This window comes from Musca vetustissima, unplaced genomic scaffold (genome assembly GCF_032173495.1).
Source record: "Musca vetustissima isolate MV318-11 ecotype Yass unplaced genomic scaffold, APGP_CSIRO_Mvet_v1 utg3935, whole genome shotgun sequence".
NCBI lineage: Eukaryota > Metazoa > Arthropoda > Insecta > Diptera > Muscidae > Musca > Musca vetustissima.
In genome coordinates, this window is record NW_026877476.1 from 126,087 (window position 1) to 150,149 (window position 24,063).

The following is a 24,063-nucleotide window of genomic DNA, read 5'->3' on the forward strand; positions in this document are numbered from 1 at the left end:
CTATGGCATATATATTTACACCTAAAGGACATCGACCCAAAAAGTTGATAGTATATCCAAGAGGAGTGGTTGACCTTTAAATTGATACCAATTATATTGTCGTATGAACTCGGATGTGGGAGTTACACTTAAATATTTACAGGTGCTTACGAATTCTTATATTGTATAGTAACCCATTACCACACTGCAGGGCGGAAATATAGCGGTGATGTCTTTGAAATAGTCCATGAGGATCCAGGTATGGTCAAGGACAACACCTATAATTTTCGGCGATGATCAGATAATAATTTTGGGATGAAGTAGACCGAAAACTTAATTTCTTGGAATTATTTTTTTTTTTTTTTGAGTCGATCCATAGGCCACATTTATAGGCCGACCATCACAACACAACCCACGGCGAAGGAAATATGGACAAGTAATTAGAAGGACTGTACTGAATGTTATTAATATTCGGAAAATATGTCAGTGTAAGGAAGAGGTGCTGAGGGTGCAGCTATCACGAAATATTTCCCAGGCTCGGAATAAAAATTCGCAAAAAGTTAGAGTTCCGTGGTAGTTGTGTAGCGTATCGTATGGTCGGCCCCGTCCGACTATAACGATCCGCTTACTGGTTCTAAATTGATGAATTATCGCGGATTAAACCATATACAATTAAGGACATTCCGTGGTTGGATATAAAAAAATAAAAATTCAAGGTGCTTCCTATAGCGTGAGATTATTACAAATATTTTTTAAAGTCCATAGCAGGCTTGATTTTTTTTAATACTTTTGAAAGACCAACTAAATATTTTAATTAATTTCAAAATCTTTCTAATGATTAGGATTTTGGTTCAGGATTTTAAATGTGTGGATTAACAAAATATTTTCAAAGACTTTCTTTAAAAATTATATTGAAGAAACTTCTAAAGGCTTACTTACTTACTTAACTGGCTTGTTACAGAACGGTTGTTCCGTAAGCCGAGCTTAAAAAAGATTTCCAAGCGCGTCGGTCTTGTGCGCAAGTCCACCAATTTGGAAGACCACGTTCCAAGATGTTGTTTTCTACTTGGTCTTTCCACCTAATTCGTGGACTTCCCCTTCTACGGGAACCATCAGTAGGCTCATTTTTATATGCCTTTTGAGCTGGGGCATCTTCATTCATCCGCACAACATGGCTTAGCCACCGTAGTCGCTGCAGCTCAATACGACTGACTATGTCGATGTCCGCGTATAAATCGTGGTTCATTCGACGCCGATATTTACCGTCGACACAGATCTGCCCGTAGATCTTTCGGAGAATTTTTCTCTCAAACACCCCAAGAGCTGCAGAGGTGGTTGTTACCGCTCGCAATGTTCGACCCATTATATCGATGTCATCGGCGTTCACCTTTGCGTCTCGTATGACCTTTTCCAGTAGAATGTTAAAAAGATCACACGACAAACTGTCACCTTGTCTGAATCCTCGTTCGGTATTGAAGGGCTCCGATAGGTCCTTTCCTACTTTAACTGCTGACCTTGTGCCGCGAGTTCACCCATAAGAACTATAAAAAAATGGGTTGAGGCGTCGGGTTAGTTGCCCACTCGCGGAAAACCCAACCTACTATGAAATAGCTAAGAAAAAATAACTTCTAAAGGCGTAATTAAAAAAAATGTGGCCTTCTTATGGCGTGGATTTATTTACTGTAAGTTCTCCATTTTTCTAAAGACCTTTATTCATTACAAAAGTTAAAGGGAATTTTAGGAGGAGAATTTAAAAAATATATATTTTCAAGAAACTTCTAATTGGGAGGATACATTATAAAATATTTTCTATAATAGTTTTTTTTTAATATTTCAAAGGACTAGAATTTTGTAAAAGTATTTTTTTCCAAGAGCTTAAAAAAAGCTTGATTGTTTCTTTAATATTTTGAAATTTACCGCTGTACATATCAAATGTTCCAATTTATATGGCAAAACTTTAACCAGTTTCCGTTTTATCCTAAAGCGTTTCCATACTAATATGTTCCCATTTAAAAAATTCCATACAAATACTCTTCCGGACAGTCCGGATTCTGAAATAAAACCATAACGAAAAACTGAAAACCTCAATTAATTTTCACATTGTTGTTGTTTTCATTTCATTTTTATACCAAATAAAAGCGAATCGAAGCGAACGAGCTGTTAAGCCAACCCAGCCCACCAACCAGCATTCCAACCAACAATGCGGGTTGTTGTTACAACCAACCAACTGACAAACAAAACAATTTTTAACTACAAAAATCCTTTGTGTTTAATTTGCTTTTCCATCATTTTGATGGTGGCCTTCACTGTGCCTCGGCCGAGTGATGTACAGAGTGAAATGGAAATCGTGGTAAACACAAAGTTCAACATAAAAAAAACTTTTTGATTATTGTATTGTTGTATGGATATTTTTACTAGTTTTTGTTCTCGTCTGGTACTCTGGAAGTTAGTTTGAACTTTGACTGATGTTACGAACAATGAATGGCTGTAACATTTCTCATTTTTACACGGAACACTTTTCAGGTTTGTTGTATAATAAAAACCGCGAGCCAAAGGATGTATGCCAATCCAGAGAATCTGTTACCATGCCACCCGACCCGCTCCTCGTTCAATCCTTTCGTCAAACCCTGTTCCCTACCACTTCCACCCTGGCTCTCTCGGTGATCCATTGGGGCCATAAAAAGTAAAACTGTTACATACTGACCAAAGTTTTAATGGTTTGCGAAGCCAAAACGAATTGTTTCGTTTATACCACTACAACAACGGCTACAACAACAACATGAACTACAATCAACAACTTTAACGAAACAGAAATATTCATCATAACTTTCGTTTACGATTGCCTAACATTGTATGAAATTCGTACAAAAATAAACGTAACCCAATACAATGGGAATTTAATTCTTCTTTCTCGCTCTCCTTCGTAATTCCCCCTCGTTCTCGTTGATTGCTGTTTGAATGGTAGTTTGGAATGGAGATTGTAAATATAGGGAGGCATCATCACTATGCTGTGTCAAATGAAATTCTTGAATAATTAGTGTGTACGCTGTAAAAGTTCGAATGCATAAAGTTTTAAATGATTTGTGGGGGAGGGTGAGGCGGAATGAAACACCAATCCATTGATAAAATGAAATAGTGCCCCGAAAATTAAAAGAACATATAATGGTGTGGAATAATTTGAAAACTTTACCAATTCAAGGTCTTGAAAACACATTATTTTAATAGAATCGCGGAGTTGTTTGCAACGACAACTGGTCATTATGTGCTCACGTATAACAATAATTTTTTTTATAAATCTACCCCTTTAAAAATATGTTTTTATAAATCCAAGCCTATAATAATAGTAGTTTTTTAATCCTTTGGGTCCTTGTAACATATTTTTTATAATAGTGACCGAACAATTTGTATACCCTTCACCACACTGTGGTACAGGGTATTATGTCTTTGTGCATATGTTTGTAACAGGCACAAATAATCGAGATAGACCCATGGCTCCTTTTGAGAATATGCATAGAATCACTTTCTGAGTCGGTTTATGCATGTCCGTCCGTCTGTCCGTCCATGTATTTTTGTGAACAAAGTACAGGTCGTATTTATGATCCGATTTGGATGAAATTTGGCACATGTCACTTATTTGGCCCAAGGACAAACCCTATTGAAATTGGAGAAAATCGGTTCAGATTAAGATATAGCTCCCATATATGGTTTCATCCGATTTAATGTAAAAGTGGGTACCAACGTCCCTATACATATTTCGATTTGCACGAAAATTGTTATTGCCTACTGAATTAGGTCTATGTTTCGTGAAAATCGGTTCAGATTTAGATATAGCTCCCATATATATTTTCGTCCGATTTTCGTCCTATATATCTTTCGATTTGCACGAAATTTGGCATAGTGTACTAAATAAAGTCTAGAGTGATGTGTGTTTAGTTTCCTGAATATCGGTTCAGATTTAGATATAGCTCCCATATATAGTTTCGCCCGATTTTATGTAAATGGTGCACCAAAGTCCTTGAACATCTTTCGATTTGCACGAAATTTGGTATAGCCTACTGAATTAGGTCTAGAATGATGTGTGCTAAGTTTCGTGAAAATCGGTTCAGATTTAGATATAGCTCCCATATATAGTTTCGCCCGATTTATCTTTCGATTTGCACGAAATTTGGTATAGCCTATTGAATTAGGCCTAGAATGATGTGTGCTAAGTTTCGGTTCAGATTTAGATATAGCTCCCATATATAGTTTCGCCCGATTTTAGGTAAATGGTGCACCACAGTCCCTGAAAATCATTTGATTTGCACGAATTTTGGCATATTGTATTGAATTAAGTCTAGAGTGATGTGTGCTAAGTTTCGTGAAAATCGGTTTAGATTTACAAATAGCTCCCATATATAGTTTCGCCCGACTTTAGGTAAACGGTCCACTAAAGTCCCTCGACTCTAAACTTGCCCAATTGAAATGAAATTTAGCATAGGTTCTAGAAAGACATAAAAATCACATATTTAAGTTCGTTCAATTTCGTGTCAAAATTCCTTCAAAAAGGCGACCTCTTTTCGGATACATATGTAGAATATACCCAAAGTGGTGAAGGGTATCATATAGTCGGCCCAGTCCGACTTTACTACTTTCCTTACTGGTTTCTTTGATATTTATCCGCTTGTTTCTTTCTCATTTTGTTTATTTGTCAATTACTTATGAGTATCTGCTTCTGTTTTTTTCATTACAGGTGCCATCTTTGAACAAGGAACAGATGAGGTTCAGTCGGCCTTCAAATATGCCATGTTAAATCACAATCTAAATGTATCCTCGCGGCGCTTCGAATTGCAGGCCTACGTGGATGTCATTAACACAGCGGATGCATTTAAGCTATCGCGTTTAAGTACGTTGCGTTTTCCATTAAGTTTAATGTTATGTTACATTTTTCGTTGTTACTGTTGTTTGTACTTTTCCTGAGATGAAATGAGGTCAAGTTGCAACGAATGAAAGAGAGAGAAAGAAAAAAACACGCACGTATACTTTTAGCATTTTTTGTTGTTTTTGTTTCTCCCCGTTTTCCATTTTTAAGTTGCATTACTTTTATGCCATGAGGAACGTGGAACAATGAACTGTGGCGGCCACGTCATTCATGGTCGACGTAGTCGTCGTTGTCGGTCGCTTGTCATGATACGCATAACACGCTTTAACATTAATTATATTTAAGGTCCTGATTGTGTGTTTGGAACGAGCTGAGACACAGTGAAAAATTACATTGCATTTTTTCCAACTGTCCTATTTTTGGATCTGTTTTTTTTCTATTTTTAGTATTGAAATCTGTTGTATAATTCCGTTTTTATGTTTGCTTTTAATTATTTTCCTGTCTTCTCGTGTAGATTTGTAACAGATTTCAGTGCCATGTTTTTTTCCTGTGCTGAAAAGGGGGCATTGTAGGGAGTTTGAAGTGGAAGGGAGGAGGGCCTTTATTTCATTTCCCTTATTTGTTGTTTGTTTTCTCTTTCTCTTCCATCATAGAATTTGGGTCGATGACTATTGTGTGTGTGTGTCTGTGTGTTTGATTGAGTGAAAGCTTTCTTTTCATATTTTTATACCCTACACAACTATGTTGTCAGGGTATTATAGCTTTGTGCAGCCCCAAGAGTTTGTAACGGGGCGAAATATTGGCCCTAGAACCACCTTTAAGTATACCGATCGTCTTATCTCGACTAGCTGAGTCGATCTAGACATGTGTGTCCGTCCGTCTGTCCATTATAATTTGAAAACACAATAAAGGCAACAGTTATGGACCAATCTTCATGAAATTTTACATGTAGGATGGGTTCTGCCCAATGAAGACCCCTATTTTTTTTGGTAAAGATCGGTTGATGTTTAGGGGATGCCCAAATACTTAATTTTGTCGGTTTTTCTGGTCGCTCCATAGGCCGCAATTATGACCCAAACATTTTTACATGGAGAAGAGGAACGGGCCATAGAATAAGCATGCCTGGTTTGATAAAGATCGGTCAATATTTAGCGGGTCAAATGGACCCTGACTTTTGTGTGAAAAATTCCAAAATTTGTATTCTATGGCGTATATATTTACTCCTGAAGGACATAAGCCCGAGAAGTTGATAGAATATCCAAGAGGAGTGGTTGACCTTTAAGTTGATACCAACTATATTTTCGTATATACTCGAATGTCGGAGTTACACTTAAATATTTACAGGTGCCTACGTATTCATATATTATTTAGTAACCCATTACCACTCTAGAGAGCAAAAAAAAAAATGGCGCTGATCACTTTGAAATGTTCCATAAGGTTCCAGGTATGGTTAAGGACAACGCCTTTATTTTTTGGTGATGATCAGAAACCAATATTGGAATGAAGTGGACCGAAAACTTAATTTTTGTGTTTTTTTCGAGTCGATTAATAGGCCTCAATTATAAGCCAAACATCACAACACAATCCACGGTGAAGGACAATTAATTAGAAGGGCTACACTGAATATTAGTAATATTTTTTGACCTCTAGTCGGTCAAGAGGATGCAAATATCGCGAAATATTGCCCAAGCTCAGATATAGAACCACACAAACTTACATTTTTGTGGAAGTTGTGTAGCGTATCATATGGTCGGCCCCGACCGACTATACTGCTCCGCTCATTGGTTTGCTTTTGGTTTTGTTTTTGAAAAGGCTTGCAGCTATTGCGACCAAGCCAATTTGTATGAATTAAAGTGCGTGTATTTGATTTGCACTGATATTTATGTTGAATGTGTTTCTTTTTTTCATTTTTGGTTTTCTTGCCATTTCACATCGGATCCATCATCATCATCAAATGCAACCTTCATCTGTGGCTTTTCTGTGTACGACCCCCACGAAACCAGTATGCAATCAATTTTCACGAGGCGTTTACTCAATGTTGGGCGCCGTTTCGCCGGATTCTTTTGACACCCTGCATTCGTACAGCAACACATTTCAAATGCCATTTGTGACGCCCTGGTTTCCGGAAAAAGTAAGTAAAATAAATACAAAAAATTGTTAACAAATATAAAATTGATTAAAATAGTATGAATTTCTTTATTTTTTGTTTTCCTTTAAAAAATATTTTTTTGATTTTTTTTAAATACATATATATGTATTTGAACTGAAGTCTGGTTGTTTTTTTTTTTCATTTACAAACAAAATTCCCCGTGGCTGAAATGTTATATCCAAATGATTTATTACTTGTGTCAATGTCAGCGATGTGACAACAATTTTCAATTCAGATTTGACATAAGAAGATGAATGTAAAATTTTGAATAGGGTGTTGTAGGAAAAGTAAAAAAATATTTCCAGGTGAATAGAATGTCTGTAATATTACAAATGGATTATATTTTCTAAAAAAGATGTTCGCCATATTTAAAATTTTGATTTTATTCATTGGACTTTTTTCAAATCTAATTCAACTCTATTCGAACACCAAACAAAAATAATTAATTAATTTGCATACCTTTAAAGTAAAAAATCCAAATCTTGATCTTTTTGAAACATTTTGTACTACAAGGTCGAATTTCCGTACGAATTTCCGATTCCAACCGAATCCCACATAACGAAATTTGATTATTTAACTTTTTCTTTATTCGATACCAAAAAAAGCTGCTACGTTTTAGTACATTTCGTACACTATTAGTACGTAAACTCTAAGCTCTATGTGGAAAGCACAAATTTTAGTGTTTGCCCTTCCGCTTGCACAATATTAATGCTATCGTATTTTTAGTGCATTCAAGTACTCTTTTCGTAGCCATATAGTACGAATTTCCACCCCGAATACGAACCCCGAATTATCACACATTAACGCACCAATACTGACCCACATATACAATTTTAGAACTTTGACTTTAGAAAAATATTAAAGTGTGTCAAAATTATATGAAACTGGATTCAACGTTCATCCATGTATTTGTGGGGATAAAAGTTTTTATCATCACAAAAAAAATTAGTCCTAGATGAACCTTACATATCTTGAGCTATGCGTATTCGCCGATCTAATCGCAATAATTGACAATAATTGTTCGGTTATGACCAAAAACTTATTTCTTTTTTTTCTTGTAGCTCTAAGGGTGATAATTATCCCGAATTTTGACACGGGGAAGTGATGCCTGGACTACCTACCTAGATTTTTGAGTGAAGTTATAGCCTCATTTTAATCGAAATACATTAATGCCCTCCATCTTCCATTTTCGGTATTTTGAAGACTTTATTCGTTTCGACCCTTGGAAGGTGAGAATTTTTTTATACCCTACACAACTATGTTGTCAGGGTATTATAGCTTTGTGCTGCCCCAAAAGTTTGTAACGCCGCGAAATATTGGTCCTAGACCCACCTTTAAGTATACGGATACGGACGGTCATATCTCGACTAGCTGAATCGATCTAGACATGTGTGTCCGTCCGTCTGTCCATTCTAATTTGTACACACGATACAGGCCACAGTTATGGACCAATCTTCACGAAATTTTGCATGTAGGATGGGTTCTGGCCAATGAAGACCCCTATTGGTTTTGGAAAAGATCGATTAATATTTAGGGGATGAAATGGACCATAAACTTTGTTTTTGTCGGTTTTTCCCCGAATGCATGGAGAAGGGGATCAGACCAAAGAATACGCATGCCTGTTTTGATAAAGATCGGTCAATATATAGCGGGTCAAATGGACCCTGACGTTTATGTGAAAAATTACAAAATCTTTATTCGGGGGGCATATATACTTGCTCTTGAAGGACATATACCCGAGAAGTTGATGATGTGGTAGTTATTCGTAATTAGGTAAAGGTGAATATGTGCCTAGTATTACTATTACTCCGTTAGAGAACAGAAATGTCACGCTGATTGCATTGAAATTGTACATGAAGTTCCGATTATGGCCAAGGACGACGCCTATAGTTTTCGGTGAAGTTGAGATTTCATTCAGGGGGTGCAATGAACAGAAAACTTTAATTTTTGTCAGATTTTCTAGTCGTTCTAGAGGCAATTATTATAGCAGAACATCACATATTTTACAAGGTGAAGGGGATCTGACCAAATACTTAGAGCGGCTGTATAGATGATGATCGGTCAATATTCCGAGGGTCAAATTAACAAAAACCTAAAGTGACCAAATATAAATAAGTGCAAATATCACGAAATATTACCCAGGCTCAGAATATAGAACCGCAAAAATTTGCTTTTCGTGGTAGTTGTGTAGGGTATCATATGGTCAGCCCCGTCCGAGAGAATATTTTTTATAATACTGGTTTACACCCCAAGTTTCAATGAACCAACTCCGTTTCAGACAAAGTGGAATCGAGTTACAAATTTCCGTAAATCTAGAAGAAAGTAAACGATTTCGTTTAACTTCGAAGATGGTTGATATCGGACCACTCTTTCTGGTACCTACCACACAAAAGGGTCAAAATTTTGCTGAAAATTTAATTTATTATATCATGAAATAAACCGGATTTGAACCAAACTTTCTACAACCTATTATCTATTCTTCAAAGATGGGTGATATCGGACCACTCCTTCTGGTACCTCCCCAAAAAAAAGGATCAAAATTTTGCTGAATATTTATTTTAAAATAAAATAAATCCGATTTGAACCAAACTTTCTACAACCTATTTAGCTAAAATGTGGGACCCCCACTACTACTACTTCTTGTACCTCCCTCATAACGGGTCAAAATTTTGAAAATTTGTCACCCAAGTAAAAAAGTATGGAACTGTCCTTTAATTGCAAAAAATTGCAATTAAAGGCCCTATCCCTTTCATTTTTATAGGGTCCTACTTTATTATTTAAAGAGAATGTATTGTTTGCTAAATATTTTATTAACAAGTCACTTTCCAAGAAAATGCTGTCCACTCTTGACATGATCAAAAAAAATGTATACAACAAGACAAAATAAATTGACAAAGGTTTCCTCCGATACGGCTAGTAATTGCTGTTATTGTTGAAATATATTTTATTCTTCGCGAGATAGGGAAAGAAAATAAAAATGTTTCATATTTGGTTCCTTTTATATCTTTGTTTATTTCTTCTTGTTGTCATTTTCCAGAAATTGTACTTATTGTCATTAAATTATCGTTATCCAAAATGTCATCATTATTATTTGATGTCGACCGTTTCGTAACAACCTTCCCCATGCACGCTCTCCCGCACTTAGCTATTTCGCACATTATTTGTAACAATTTTTATCCTACCCTAGATTTATATGGCCAATGTTTTCTCATGGGCTTTCCACGCGGAGGATGGTCATTTATTTCATAAAATTATTATGATTTGTGGATTTTGCCATTTATTTTAACAAAAACAAGAAGAAGAAGAAACAACAATAATGCTGTATAAGTTGCCATGGACGAGGTATAAAAACGTTACAGCAAAACCATTTGCCAATAGCTCTGGTTTACTAGTTTAATAACAAACAAATAAACTGCTTAAAAATATTTCATAATAATATCGGTGGGATATTATTTGGCAGCCGCGCGATACCAGCAAACAATAACAACAACAATGTAACATTTCATTTTTAATGGATTTGCCATGAAGGGAACAAATAAAACAATAATTTTGCTCAGACAATCTTGTTCGGATTGTCTGAGCCAAAAAAAAAGGAAAGGAAAATAACTAGGCGTAAGATATGGATGTCAAAAATATAATAATCGTTTTATTAAAACGGATCTTTTTTTTTTTTGTTATATAACATACTTAGAGAATTTCAGAAATTAATGGGAGTTTATTATTATAAATTATTATTGATTGTAGAACGAATTTTTATTGTAGGGATAAAAAAATCCATCATTATCACGTTCCGTAAATAGTACATAGTGGCACAAAAGGTCTAAGACCACATTGTTGAAAACCCAAATGAGCGGAGCAGTATAGTCGAACGAGGCCGACCATATGGTATTCTGTTTTACTGAATTATAATTATCTTCGGAGGCAATATTTCTCGATATTTGCCTTCCTTCGCCAATTAGAGGTTAACATATCTTCCTTCCTATCCTGGAAGCTTCTCCGAATCATATTTATGGTAGTGCATATTTACGCCATACGATTTAAATTTAGTTTTTTTACACACCGACCATATGGTATTCTATTTTACTGAACTATAATTATCTTCGGATCTATATTCGGCGGAAATATTTCTCGATATTTGCCTTTCTTCGCCAATTAGAGGTTAACATATCGTCCTTCTTATCCTGGAATCTTCTCCGATTTAAATTTTGTTTTTTGACACCTTTGACCCCCCGAATTTTTGACCGATCATTATCGAAACAGCCATTGTAATAAGTTGGCTATATCCCCTTCCCCATACAAAATGTTTGATGTCCGGCTTTTAATAATGTGTTTGGTGCCTAAATATTAAAGGATCATGCAACTGTTTTGCATGCAACATTTTGTGACAATTAATTCATAACTCTGTGTTTACAAATTATATTGAACAGACGGACGGACACACACGTCTAGTTCGACTCAGGTAGTCGAGATATGAAGATCGGTATACTAAAATTTGGGTATAGAGCCATTTTTTTTTTGCGGCGACACAAAGCCCTGACAACTTAGTTTTGAACAAGTGCCAGGTGCTTGTGACCGATACCAAAATTTTTTCTAAACACCTTTCCTAAGCATGGGGATATCGATTTTTTCAAAGATATAAAAATTTGCAATTCCTTAAATTGGTCGGGACCATGGGGACTAAATCATTGCAATTTCTTTTGAATGGTGTCTATGTTCTGAGAAAATAAAATACTAAATTACCGACATTCAGGATGGAAAACTGGCGTAAACCTTATGGAGTCTATTTGGGAACATGGACCTATGAGAACATTTTCCGCAGTGATATTTTTCTCTTGTAAAAATCATTAATGTTAAATTATCAACACTCCGCTGGAGAACCGTGAAATATTCAGCTAAAAAAACTAAAAATGGGGCTAGATGTTTATATGTAGCCTACATCGAAAATTGTCTGCAAGGTTCTTGGTTTACACCCAGAACCCGAAATGGGAAATTACAGCTTTTTCGATTGGGAAAATGTCAAAATCTGCAAAAAGCCACCCTCCAGTAAACCGGAATGCCAAATTACATCCATCTTTGTGGGAAAACACCACAGAAACCTTAAAGATACCAAAATTAGACTTTATTGAATTGAGCAGCTTTTGGAATTGTTTATGTCTCTATCCAAGAACCTAAAATTTCAAATTAAAGCCTTTTTAAAATTGTAAAAATGCAACCACCAAAATACTGAATATATGCGAAATTACAGCTACTTCCTTTAGAAATTGCGACTTCGACATTTAAATTACCGAAAATTGGGGGCTAGCACTGGCCAATATTTAATGAGGGCCTATATGGCCACATAGTTTTGTGTCGCCCTCCATGAACTCAAAATGCCAAATTACAGCAACTTTGTTAAGAAAATGCCGGACCTCTTCGACATTGCGGAAATCTTTATACCCAAATATGGCCTTTTCTGTAAAGATGTTTTTCACCCTTCAAGAAATATCAATTTAAAGACTCTTTGTTTCATAAATTCTACTAAAATCTTCAAAATATCCAAAAAAAAAGAGGACGAGGGCCATAAAAAATCTAAACCGATATATCATATTTCCAAAACTTAAAATCCTTAGAGAAGTAAAAAGGTATATGCAAATTTTCAAAGCTATATTTTAAATATTGCGAGCTCTATTGATATTTCAACGGATTGGCTTACTCGCCTACATCGGCATAGAATTTTATTCGGATCAAGTATCAAATTTCATAAATACAATTTGAATATGAACCTCACCCGATGGTGGAGGATAAATACAATATACAGAAATTTTCCACGAAATGTTGTCAAGGGTATAATAGTGCGTATACGTTTTTTTATTTTAGGTGTCGTGTAAATTATACGTCACCGTGGCACAACAACTGGAACATAGTATTGATACATATATATTACGTATATGATCTGAGTATTTTATTTTTGCTGGATCAGATCCTTATTTATAAGTAAAAATTTATATCGTTAATTGATTAAATATTTAAATAGAAATATATTTTATACAAGTATTATTTTTTTTAGTATTCAATAAAAACTAATTTTTTTTAAAATAATTTTTATTCACTAAATTTTATGTTATTAGCCACATTCTGGTATATCTTTCCAATGAAATTTACTTTGTAATCAATTAACATTTTACCTCAATTTTAACATTCAATTAATATTTATTTTACTTAATTGTTTTGTTGATTTTGTTTTGCCAAATAAACATTTTATTAATTTGTACGTATATGAAAAAAATCGAAAAAAAAACATACATACATATGCAGCAAAAACAAAACATCCGACACAGTTATTCATAATTTATTTTCTCGCTTCATTGCAGGTGCTTACACCATCATCCGGTTTTCTCGACTTTGCCATTAGTATGCGTCCGGACTATCATCAGGCAATCATCGATACAATACAATTTTACGGTTGGCGTAAAATAATTTATCTGTATGATTCCCACGATGGTAAGTGGAACACTTATGTACATATATAATATATACCAACATACATACATAATCTACATAAAATATATATATAAAAATATATAATGTACAGTGTGAATGATCATCAATATGGAGAGACGCAATGTGGACATCATGCAGACGTGGCAATAAAAAACAGTACTGCGTTATTTTTTTTTCCTTGCAATGTGGGACAGTAATTCACAGGGGATTTGTTTGTGTCATTTATGTTTTTACAAATTATGGGGAAATAAAAAAACTCCAAGACAAAAATAAATTAAATTATTAAATTATGACAACCATTCACAACTAAAAATTAACTAGATATCATAGCGATTTCCCAAAATAATTACCCCATATACACGCCAATTGGTGGATCTTGAAAAAATATTTTTAAAAATCCACACCTATGCTGTCAATAAAATATATTTAAAAATATATATTTTCAAAATACATGTCAATTGGTGGATCTTGAACAAATATTTTTAAAAATACAAGCCTATTGGCAGACCTCGAAAAATATTTTTAAAATATTAACGCCTAATCTAAGCCTATATCTGGCCAATAAAAAAATATGTGTACAAAATGCACACTATAGCATCAATGAACCATATTTTTACAAATTCCAGGCGTAAAAAATCTACGCTGGTCAATAAAATATATTTTTAAAAATTCCAGGCGTAACAAATCTACGCTGGTCAATAAAAAATATTTTTAAAATATCCACGCCTATTGCAGGTCAACAAAAATTATTTGAAAAAAACCGCTCCCATAGCTGGTCAATAAAAAGTATTTTAAAAACCACACCCATATGTCAATAAAAAATATTATTAAAAAAATACACGTCTATAGCTGGTAAAAAAAAAAATATTAAAAATCCACACCTATAGCTGCTAAAAAAAATATTAAAAATCCAAGGCTATAGCTGGTCAATAAAAATACGTTTAAACCAGTGAGCGGAGCAGTATAGTCGAATGGGGCCGACCATGTTATACCCTACACAACTACCACGAAAAGCTTACTTTCTGCAGTTCTATATTCTGAGCCGGGTAATATTTTGTGATATTTGCACTTATTTATATTTGGTCACTTTAGGTTTTTGTTAATTTCACCCTCGGAATATTGACCGATCATCATCTATACAGCCGTTCTAAGTATTTGGTCAGATCCCCTTCACCTTGTAAAATATGTGATGTTCTGCTATAATAATTGCCTCTAGAACGACTAGAAAATCTGACAAAATTAAAGTTTTCTGTTTATTGCACCCCCTGAATGAAATCTCAACTTCACCGAAAACTATAGGCGTCGTCCTTGACCATAATCGGAACTTCATGTACAATTTCAAAGCGATTAGCGCGAGATTTTCGGTCCTCTAATGGAGTAATAGTAATACTAGGCACATAGTCACCTTTATCTAATTATGGATAACTCATAATATTGGTATTAATTTGAAGTTCAACAACTCATCTTGGATATACTATCAACTTCTCGGGTAAATGTCCTTCAGGAGCAAGTATATATGCCCCCAGAATAAAGATTTTGTATTTTTTAACACAAAAGTCAGGGTCCATTCGACCCGCTAAATATTGGCTGACCTTTATCGAAACAGGCATGCTTATTCTTTGGTCCGATTCCCTTCTCCATGCATTCGGGGTGCTTGGGCAATAATTGCGGCCTCTGAAGCGACCAGAAAAACCGACAGAAACAAAGTTTTTGGTCCATTTCATCCCCTAAATATTAATCGATCTTTTCCAAAAACAATAGGGGTCTTCATTGGCCAGAACCCATCCTACATGCAAAATTTCGGTAAGATTGGTCCATAACTGTGGCCTGTATCGTGTTTACAAATTATAATGGACAGACGGACGGACGGACACACATATCTAGATCGACTCAGCTAGTCAAGATATGATGATCCGTATACTTAAAGGTGGTTCTAGGACCAATATTTCGCGGCGTTACAAACTTTTGGGGCTGCACAAAGCTATAATACCCTGACAACATAGTTGTGTAGGGTATAAAAATCCACGCCTATATTTAAAACATGTAAGGAAAGTAGCAAATTCGGACGGTGTCGACTATATGATACCCTTCACCACTTTGGGTATATTCAACAGATGAATCCTAAGAGACGTCTCATTTTTGAATCACCAGTAAAATGAAATTGGCTCCATAAACATGTCATTCTGCAACCTATTCTAAATTTCTCAGTTGGTCAAATATAGAGTTGCTTCTTACAATGGGACAAAAATATGTAAATCAATTTAAAGCATTATTTGGATATATATCTTATAAACATGAGGAGTTTTGTTCATTCACAATTTACTTAAAATCGGACGAAAATATATATAAATTATTAAACCGTGCCAAATTTCTTGCTAATCAAAAGATTTTCGTCCGATTGAACCGATTTTTACGAAACTTAGCACACCTCATTCTAGACTCAATTCAGTACGCTATGCGAAATTTCATACAAATCGAAAGATATATAGGAACTTTGGTACACCATTTAACTTAAATCGGACGAAAATATATATGGGAGTTATATCTAAATCTGACCCGATTTTCAGGAAACTTAACACACATCATTCTAGACCTCATTCATTACGCTCTGCCTAATAAAGCCAGTCTTTAGAAAAATATTACTCCATCCTTATAAAATTTCCCTTAACCCAATGTACAACTTTGGCAGTCATGTGTTTTTATATTTGATATACAAATAAAACTCACATACTCATATATGTACGTAAATATACACATTGGGTATATAAAAAAAATTTCAGATGTACAAAAGCAAATACACTTAGTTGTATAAATAACAATCATCATGCCGAGATTGTAGGGATTTTATTTTTTCTTTATTTCTCTCTCTCTCTTTCTTGTCCTTCACTAATATTAATGTTGATGTGTATATTTATTATTAATATATAAAGTAAATATAATAACAAAATAACATTTATGTAAGAAAATAATTCAGCATAACTTTGCTTCTACAGATTTCTCATAACGAGAAGGATGCCAGCTATTATTTTCACAGCTTTAATAAGCAAAAAATAATCGAACGGAAAAAATCACATACAAATGTAGCAAAGATCTTCAATGTCAATGTATGGTAACAAATTCAATGATAATGAAGGAAATACACATGCCAGCCATGCAATGAAATACCATAAAAACACACAACATAATAACGAGTGTGTGTGTGTGTGTGTGCGAGAAAGCGAGAGGGGACTATTGATTAATGGACAATCTGTTGAGAGTTCGTAACATAAAATTTATATCCATTATAGAAGAGGGGGAGACGATGGACAGCTAACGAAGTCAAATTTTTGTAGTCATTAAGAAATGTCTGACATAGATTAGAAATCATAATTAAATGGAATTTATTTCTGGCATTCCAAATAGCATAACACATACATCTATGGAATGGTATTCATCATTTGGCAAAATAAATACAAACACATTTCTCACACACACGTAACCTACAAATTTGCCAGACAATGATTAAATGATGTTAAATATATAATTTCTTCAAAATGAAATTTAATAGACTCCAGACTAATTGATTATTTTCATTGAAAAGTTTTTGAATAATTATTTTATTATATTAATGATATTTCCTCATATTAAATAATATATAATTATAACATTTTTTGATGTAATAATCAAATTAATTATTTTCGTAATATTTCATTAACTATTTCAAATTCTCTGGAACACTCAGAACATATGAGTGTGGTTGTAGCATACCTTTAAAATACTTTAAAAAATAACAAAGTTTCCAAAAATATTATCTTTAAAATATATTCCAATATCATTTTCAGTAAATATTTTCCAAAAAATCCATGGTTAGACCCTTAATTGTAAAGGAACACGGACTTAACTAAACCTGGAAAAATCTCAGCGTATAACTGGATCTTCAAAACTATTTATTTATTAAATCTGCGCCTATAGCTGGACTTTAAAACTATTTTTTATATTGGCCATTGAAAAATATTTTTAAACCAGTAATGAAAAGTAGTAAAGTCGGACGGGGCCGAATATATGATACCCTTCACCACTTTGGGTATATTCAACAGATAAATCCTAACAGACGTCGCATTTTTGAAGAACCAGTAAAATTAATTTGGATCCATAAACATGTAATTCTGCAACCGATACAAAATTTTTCATTTGGTCAGATATAGAGTTGCTTCTTACAATGGGACAAAAAAGTATGTACATCAATTTTAAGCAAATATCAATTGGACACCAGTTGATTATTAGGATAAATATTTGATAAATATGAGGAGTTTTGTGCACCTATATCTAAATCTGAACCAATTTCAACGAGACTTGCTAGTGATTAGTGTATATATTAACTACAGTTCATTGTACAAAATTGTGTGGCAATCGGTCAAACTTTGGGTCTTTAGTGCACAATTTACAAATAATCGGAAGAAAAATTATATAGGAGCTATATCTAAATCTGAACCGATTTCCACGTAACTTAGCACACATCATTCTAGACTTTATTCAGTATGCTATGCCAAATTTCGTGCAAATCGAAAGATATATAAGGACTTTGGTACAACGTTTATCTTAAATCGGACGAAAATATATATTGGGAGCTATATCTAAATCTGGACCAATTTTCAAGAAGCTTAACACACATCGTTCTTGACCAATTTTATTACGCTATGCTAAATTTCGTGCAAATCGAAAGATATATAGGGACTTTGGTACACCTTTTACATTAAATCGGACGAAAATATATATGGGAGCTATATATAAATCTAAACCGATTTTGACGAAACTTTGCACACATAATTCTGGACCCAATTCAGAACTCTATGCCAAATTTCATGCAAATCGAAAGATATATAGGGACTTTGGTGCACAATTTACATTAAGTCGGACGAAAATATACATGGGAGCTATATATAAATCTAAACCGATTTTCATGAAACTTAGCACACATCATTCTAGGCTTAATTCAGTACGCTGTGCCAAATTTCAAGTGCAAATCGAAAGATATTTTGAGACTTTGGTGCACCATTTACATTAAATCTGACGAAAATATATATGGGAGCTAAATATAAATCTAAATCCGATTTTCATGAAACTTAGCACACATCATGCTAGACCTAAATCATTACGCTATGCAAAATTTCGTGCAAATCGAAAGATATATATGGACTTTGGTGCATAATTTACATTAAATCGGACGAATATATATATATATATATATATATGGGAGCTATATCTAAATCTGAACAGATTTTTCCCAATTTCAATATGGTTCGCCCTTGGGCTAAATTAGTGGCCTCTGCCAATTTTCGTCCAATTCGGATCATAAATGCGACCTGTACTTTGTTTACAATTTAACATGGACAAGCGGACGGACGGACATGCACGCAGAGAACGAGCTTATTGATACAATGTAAACAGGGACACCAGTTCCCATGCTTGATCAGCATTATTCTATGCATATTCTTAAAAGGAACCATGTGTCTATCTTGTTTCCTTTTGCCTGTTACAAACATATGCACAAAGACATAATACTCTGTACCACAGTGTGGTAAAGGGTATAAAAATCCACGACTATATTTGGGCAATAAAATATTTAAAAAATTCACAACTATGTAAGTCCTTGATTTAAAAAAAATCCAAGCCAATGTATGTTATTAATTTTTCATTTTCACATCCTTTATTTCAAATTCATCCTTCAAATGACAAAGAAAATCAATATTCTCATACATTTTGCTCGGCGATATCAGCAAGTAATAATCTTTCCATTACGCTTTTTCTACAGCATTGCATTGCAGAATTCTTCATCATTTCTATTTCTTTGTCAGACAAATGAACTTTTTACAGGTAGTTGGCCTTCAACAAACAGCAGCCCACGTCTTTTCTTTGTCAAGTTTCACTCTTTTCACAATTCACTTAATATGAATACCCCGCTGATATGAATGAAGTAAATGTTGCAAACAGCAAAAAAATAACTACCTACCTTTCTTTTCGCACATGTGTGAAAGGCCGAATGGTTTGTTTGCTGTCAGGCTATAGGTAACCTTGGCACAACCCTTGACTTTGTTCTCAGGTTTTGCATATAATTCTATTTTTTCTCCTATTTTGTTTATTCCTTTGTGAGTGGAATAAAAAACAAACTAAATTGCATAGCATGAGAGTTGTGTCCTTTAGAAATGTTTATGCCACAACTGGTAAATACAAATGTCAACTCAATTTAAAAAAAGAAATAGAAAACTGCATATACGAGAGTAATACACAACACAACAACCTCATCTCTATGGACTAAAACTGCTATTCATTCATGACAACGATAAGATTTCCACTCCCACACACGCACACGCACACACATACACTTGCACACAATTGTTCACCTCTACACATGGTTAACATTCTCACTCACCTAAGCATTATCCTAGTTCGTTATGTTGTTGTTGTTGTTGTAGCAGCCCTATTGCTTTTACACAACGGGCTGAGGTGACAGACGTTGGCCGAGTAAGACTCGGGTCGTTTCGGATCGTAGACCCCTCTGTCGTGGAAACGAGTTCGTTATGTTGCTACTGCTACTGCATTGGTGTTGTTTTTGTTTTTGCTACACACAACAGGCCTCAATGTTAGTGTGAAGTTAACTCAAGCATGTCGGATGAATGCCACGTCAGAATTGTTTTTTTTTTTATATTTCTTTTGCATACAAAACGGTTATTTATAAAATACAAAGGATATTTTTACTCCAGCTGCTGTTCTTTGGAACAGCAAATAGAATGGAATGGCAATATAAGAAACAAAGGGAGGCCGTGAGAAAAAAGTTAATTCCATAGTAATTCCTCACACACAGGGCCCATCTTCATACTACTGTAACGAGGGACACGTTCGAAGCAGAGTCCATTGCAAAGAAATGCCAGTTCAACCTCTACCCTTCACTCACCGACTCTTAAAGGTAAAGGATGCGAACTTGTAGTTTCATGTTAAATTGCATTTGTTTAGCTGATGTCGCTGCTTATGCTACGGTATATAGCTGCAGGATTTTGGTGCCAGAAGTGCAATGTAGCTTAACGTCAATTTATTTTACATGTGGTTGCTAACAACAATGACAATTTAAATGGTGCAACACTTCATGGTGAAAGAATTCATATGAAAGAAAAAGGAGTTGATTTTTTTTAATATTTTTTTTAAATATTTTTGAAGCATCAAGAAGTCATGGATTTTTTAAAGAATACTTTTCCAATGACCAATATAAAGCGTGGAATTTTTAAAGACTATTTTTTCAAGGCCTGGATTTTTTAAAGAATGTTTTTTCAAAGGACCAATATAGGACGTGGATTTTTTAAAGAATATTTTTTCAAGGACCAATATAGGGCGTGGATTTGTTAAAGAATAGTTTTTTCAAGGACCAATATAAGGCGCGGATTTTTTAAAAAATAGTTTTTCAAGGACCAAGATAAGGCGTGGAGTTTTTAAATAATAGTTTTTCAAGGACCAATATAAGGCGTGGATTTTTGAAAGAATGTTTTTTCAAAGGACCAATATAGGGCGTCGATTTTTTAAAGAATATTTTTTCAAAGGACCAATATAGGGCGTGGATTTTTTAAAGAATATTTTTTCAAAGGACCAATATAGGGCATGGATATTTTAAAGAATATTTTTTCAAAGGCCAATATAGGGCGTGGATTTTTTAAAGAATATTTTTTCAAAGGACCAATATAGGGCGTGGATTTTTTAAAGAATATTTTTTCAAAGGACCAATATAGGGCGTGGATTTTTTAAAGAATATTTTTTCAAAGGACCAATATAGGGCGTGGCTTTTTTAAAGAATATTTTTTCAAGGCGTGGCTTTTTTAAAGAATATTTTTTCAAGGCGTGGCTTTTTTAAAGAATATTTTTTCAAGGCGTGGCTTTTTTAAAGAATATTTTTTCAAGGCGTGGCTTTTTTAAAGAATATTTTTTCAAGGACCAATATAAGGCGTGGATTTTTTAAAGAATATTTTTTTCAAAGGACCAATATAGGGCGTGGATTTTTTAAAGATTATTTTTTCAAAGGACCAATATAGGGCGTGGATTTTTAAAAAAATGTTTTTTCAAAGGACCAATATAGGGCGTGGATTTTTTAAAAAAATGTTTTTTCAAAGGACCAATATTGGGCATGGATTTTTTAAAGAATATTTTTTCAAGGACCAATATTAGGCGTGGATTTTTTAAAGAATATTTTTTCAAGGACCAATATAAGGCGTGGATTTTTTAAAGAATATTTTTTCAAAGGACCAATATTAGGCGTGGGTTTGTTAAAGAATATTTTTTCAAGGACCAATATTAGGCGTGGGTTTGTTAAAGAATTTTTTTCCAAAGGACCAATATAATTGGTTTACATTTATTTAAATAATCACTTTAAGATTCTGTTAATCGGAACATTTCAAGAAGCTAATTTAAACCTCTAGAAAATCCTATTTTTACCACTTTAAAGATTAAACATAAATTTGTGTGTGTGTTTTTTTTTTCTTTGGAACACATGTGTGTCTGACTGATGCTCTGGCTATGTTGCTTGGTATTTTTAGTTCTTTTTTATTTTACTTTGGCAACATTATATAATAAATAGTATATAAAATAAGAATGGTGAAAAATGTGAGCCGGAAAAAATTGAGACTATGCAACATAATAAATGGAGCACATCCGGAGAATGCAGCAACACACACATCTTCACGCAGTCAGGACCACAAGAACACCGCCATGTGAACATAATTCCTCCTAACTCACAACCATACCGACACCGACGTCCAGAACACACGCTGTGCCAAGAAAACTACTAGCATCAACAACAACAAAAGAAGAAGAAGTTTTAATATCGGGATTGGTGTTGGGGCAACAATATTACCAAGTGGAACATTATAGTTTGGATAGTTTGTTCGTTGGCTGTTTTATTCGTTTCAGACCATAAACAAGTGAACGGTGGTAATGGTTGTTGGGTTTGGTTGACTGACTGGTATGGTCGGGTGTAAAGCATTCTTGACCACAGATAAAAAGAGGGAGTTATGCTCTTTTATCCGGTATTTTTACTTCAATTCCAGAATCTATTCCATCTATGAAGGGTAGGGATCGTTAAATACATAACTAAGATTCTTCTTCTATACATACACATACACACACACTCGCTCACACACATACAGAGATATATGACATGTAATATTCGAAACCATCTACTAATGGATGCCAGTAAGAGAGTGGTAAGTGTTATTACGCACACACCCATACATAAACATTTTTGCTCGAGAAGTGTGCTTTTGAAAAATGAAAATTAAGCTAAAAAACCATTTTACGAAATGTGATATGAGAAAACACTTTCGTAAAATATATGTAGAGAAATGGAAAAAAGAAAGGAAATAAAAGCATTTACAATTTAATATTTAGTTTATGGAGAAACATTCTTAGATGAAAGACAAGACGTTTTAAAATGATTATTAAATAAACCTTTGTTTGGGCCAGCAAAAAATAGTCTTTAATAAATCCTCGCTTATTTTAATTATTTTAAAAATAGCCTTGTTTGGGACCTTGAACAATTAATTTTCTTTAATTTAGACCTTTTTTCGCCTTTAGCAAATCAATGCTTGTTTGGGTCTTTTGTGAACGAATTCTTTAAAAAAATATTCCAATAAAATCCACGTTCATTTGGGTCTTAGAAAATTATTCTTAAATAAATCCATTGCCATCGTGGCCTTGGAAAAGAGTCCACGCCTATTTGGTACTAAAAAAAATGTTCTTTGAATAATCCACCTGTATTTTGGTCCTTGGAAAAATATGCTTTTATGGTTCCATAAAAAATATTTTTTTAAAAAGAAAACCTACGCCTGTTTTGGTCCATAAAAATATTCTTTAAAAAATAATGGCTCATAAAAAATATTTTTTTAAAAAATCTACGCCTGTTTTGGTCCATAAAATATTCTTTAAAAAATAGTGGCTCATAAAAACTATTTTTTTAAAAAATCTACGCCTGTTTTGGTCCACAAAAATTTTCCTAAAAAAAATCCCCCATAAAAAAATTCTTAAAAAAATCCACACCTGTTTGGGTCTATAAAAAAAAATTCTTTAAAAAATCCACGCCTGTTTGGGTCTATAAAAAAATATTCTAAAAAAAATCCACGCCTGTTTGGGTCTATAAAAAAAATTCTTTAAAAAATCCACGCCTGTTTGGGTCTATAAAAAATTCTTTAAAAAATCCACGCCTGTTTGGGTCTATAAAAAAAATCTTAAAAAAACCACGCCTGTTTGGGTCTATAAAAAAAATCTTCAAAAAAATCCACGCCTGTTTGTCTATAAAAAAAAAAATTCTTCAAAAAAATCCACGCCTGTTTGAGTCTATAAAAAAAATCTTTAAAAAATTCACGACTGTTTGGGTCTATAAAAAAAATCTTCAAAAAAATCCACGCCTGTTTGGGTCTATAAAAAATATCCTTTAAAAACCCACGCCTGTTCGGGTCTATACAATAAATTCTTCAAAAAATCTACGCCTGTTCGGGTCTATACAAAAAATTCTTCGAAAAAATCCACGCCTGTTTGGGTCTATAAAAAAATTCTTTAAAAAATCCACGCCTGTTTGGGTCTA

The 24,063-nt window shown here is 33.9% G+C and overlaps 1 protein-coding gene across 1 annotated transcript in view; it reads left to right on the top strand.

The window, feature by feature from the left end:
* LOC133322065 (glutamate receptor 1-like) overlaps positions 1-24,063 on the top strand; it is a 91,808-nt gene that overhangs the window by 27,117 nt on the left and 40,628 nt on the right. Inside the window, exons 2-4 of the mRNA XM_061531130.1 lie at positions 4,709-4,861; positions 6,841-6,968; positions 13,337-13,466. Of these exons, the coding sequence (XP_061387114.1) occupies positions 4,709-4,861; positions 6,841-6,968; positions 13,337-13,466 (411 nt within the window). The remainder of the gene's footprint in view (positions 1-4,708; positions 4,862-6,840; positions 6,969-13,336; positions 13,467-24,063) is intronic.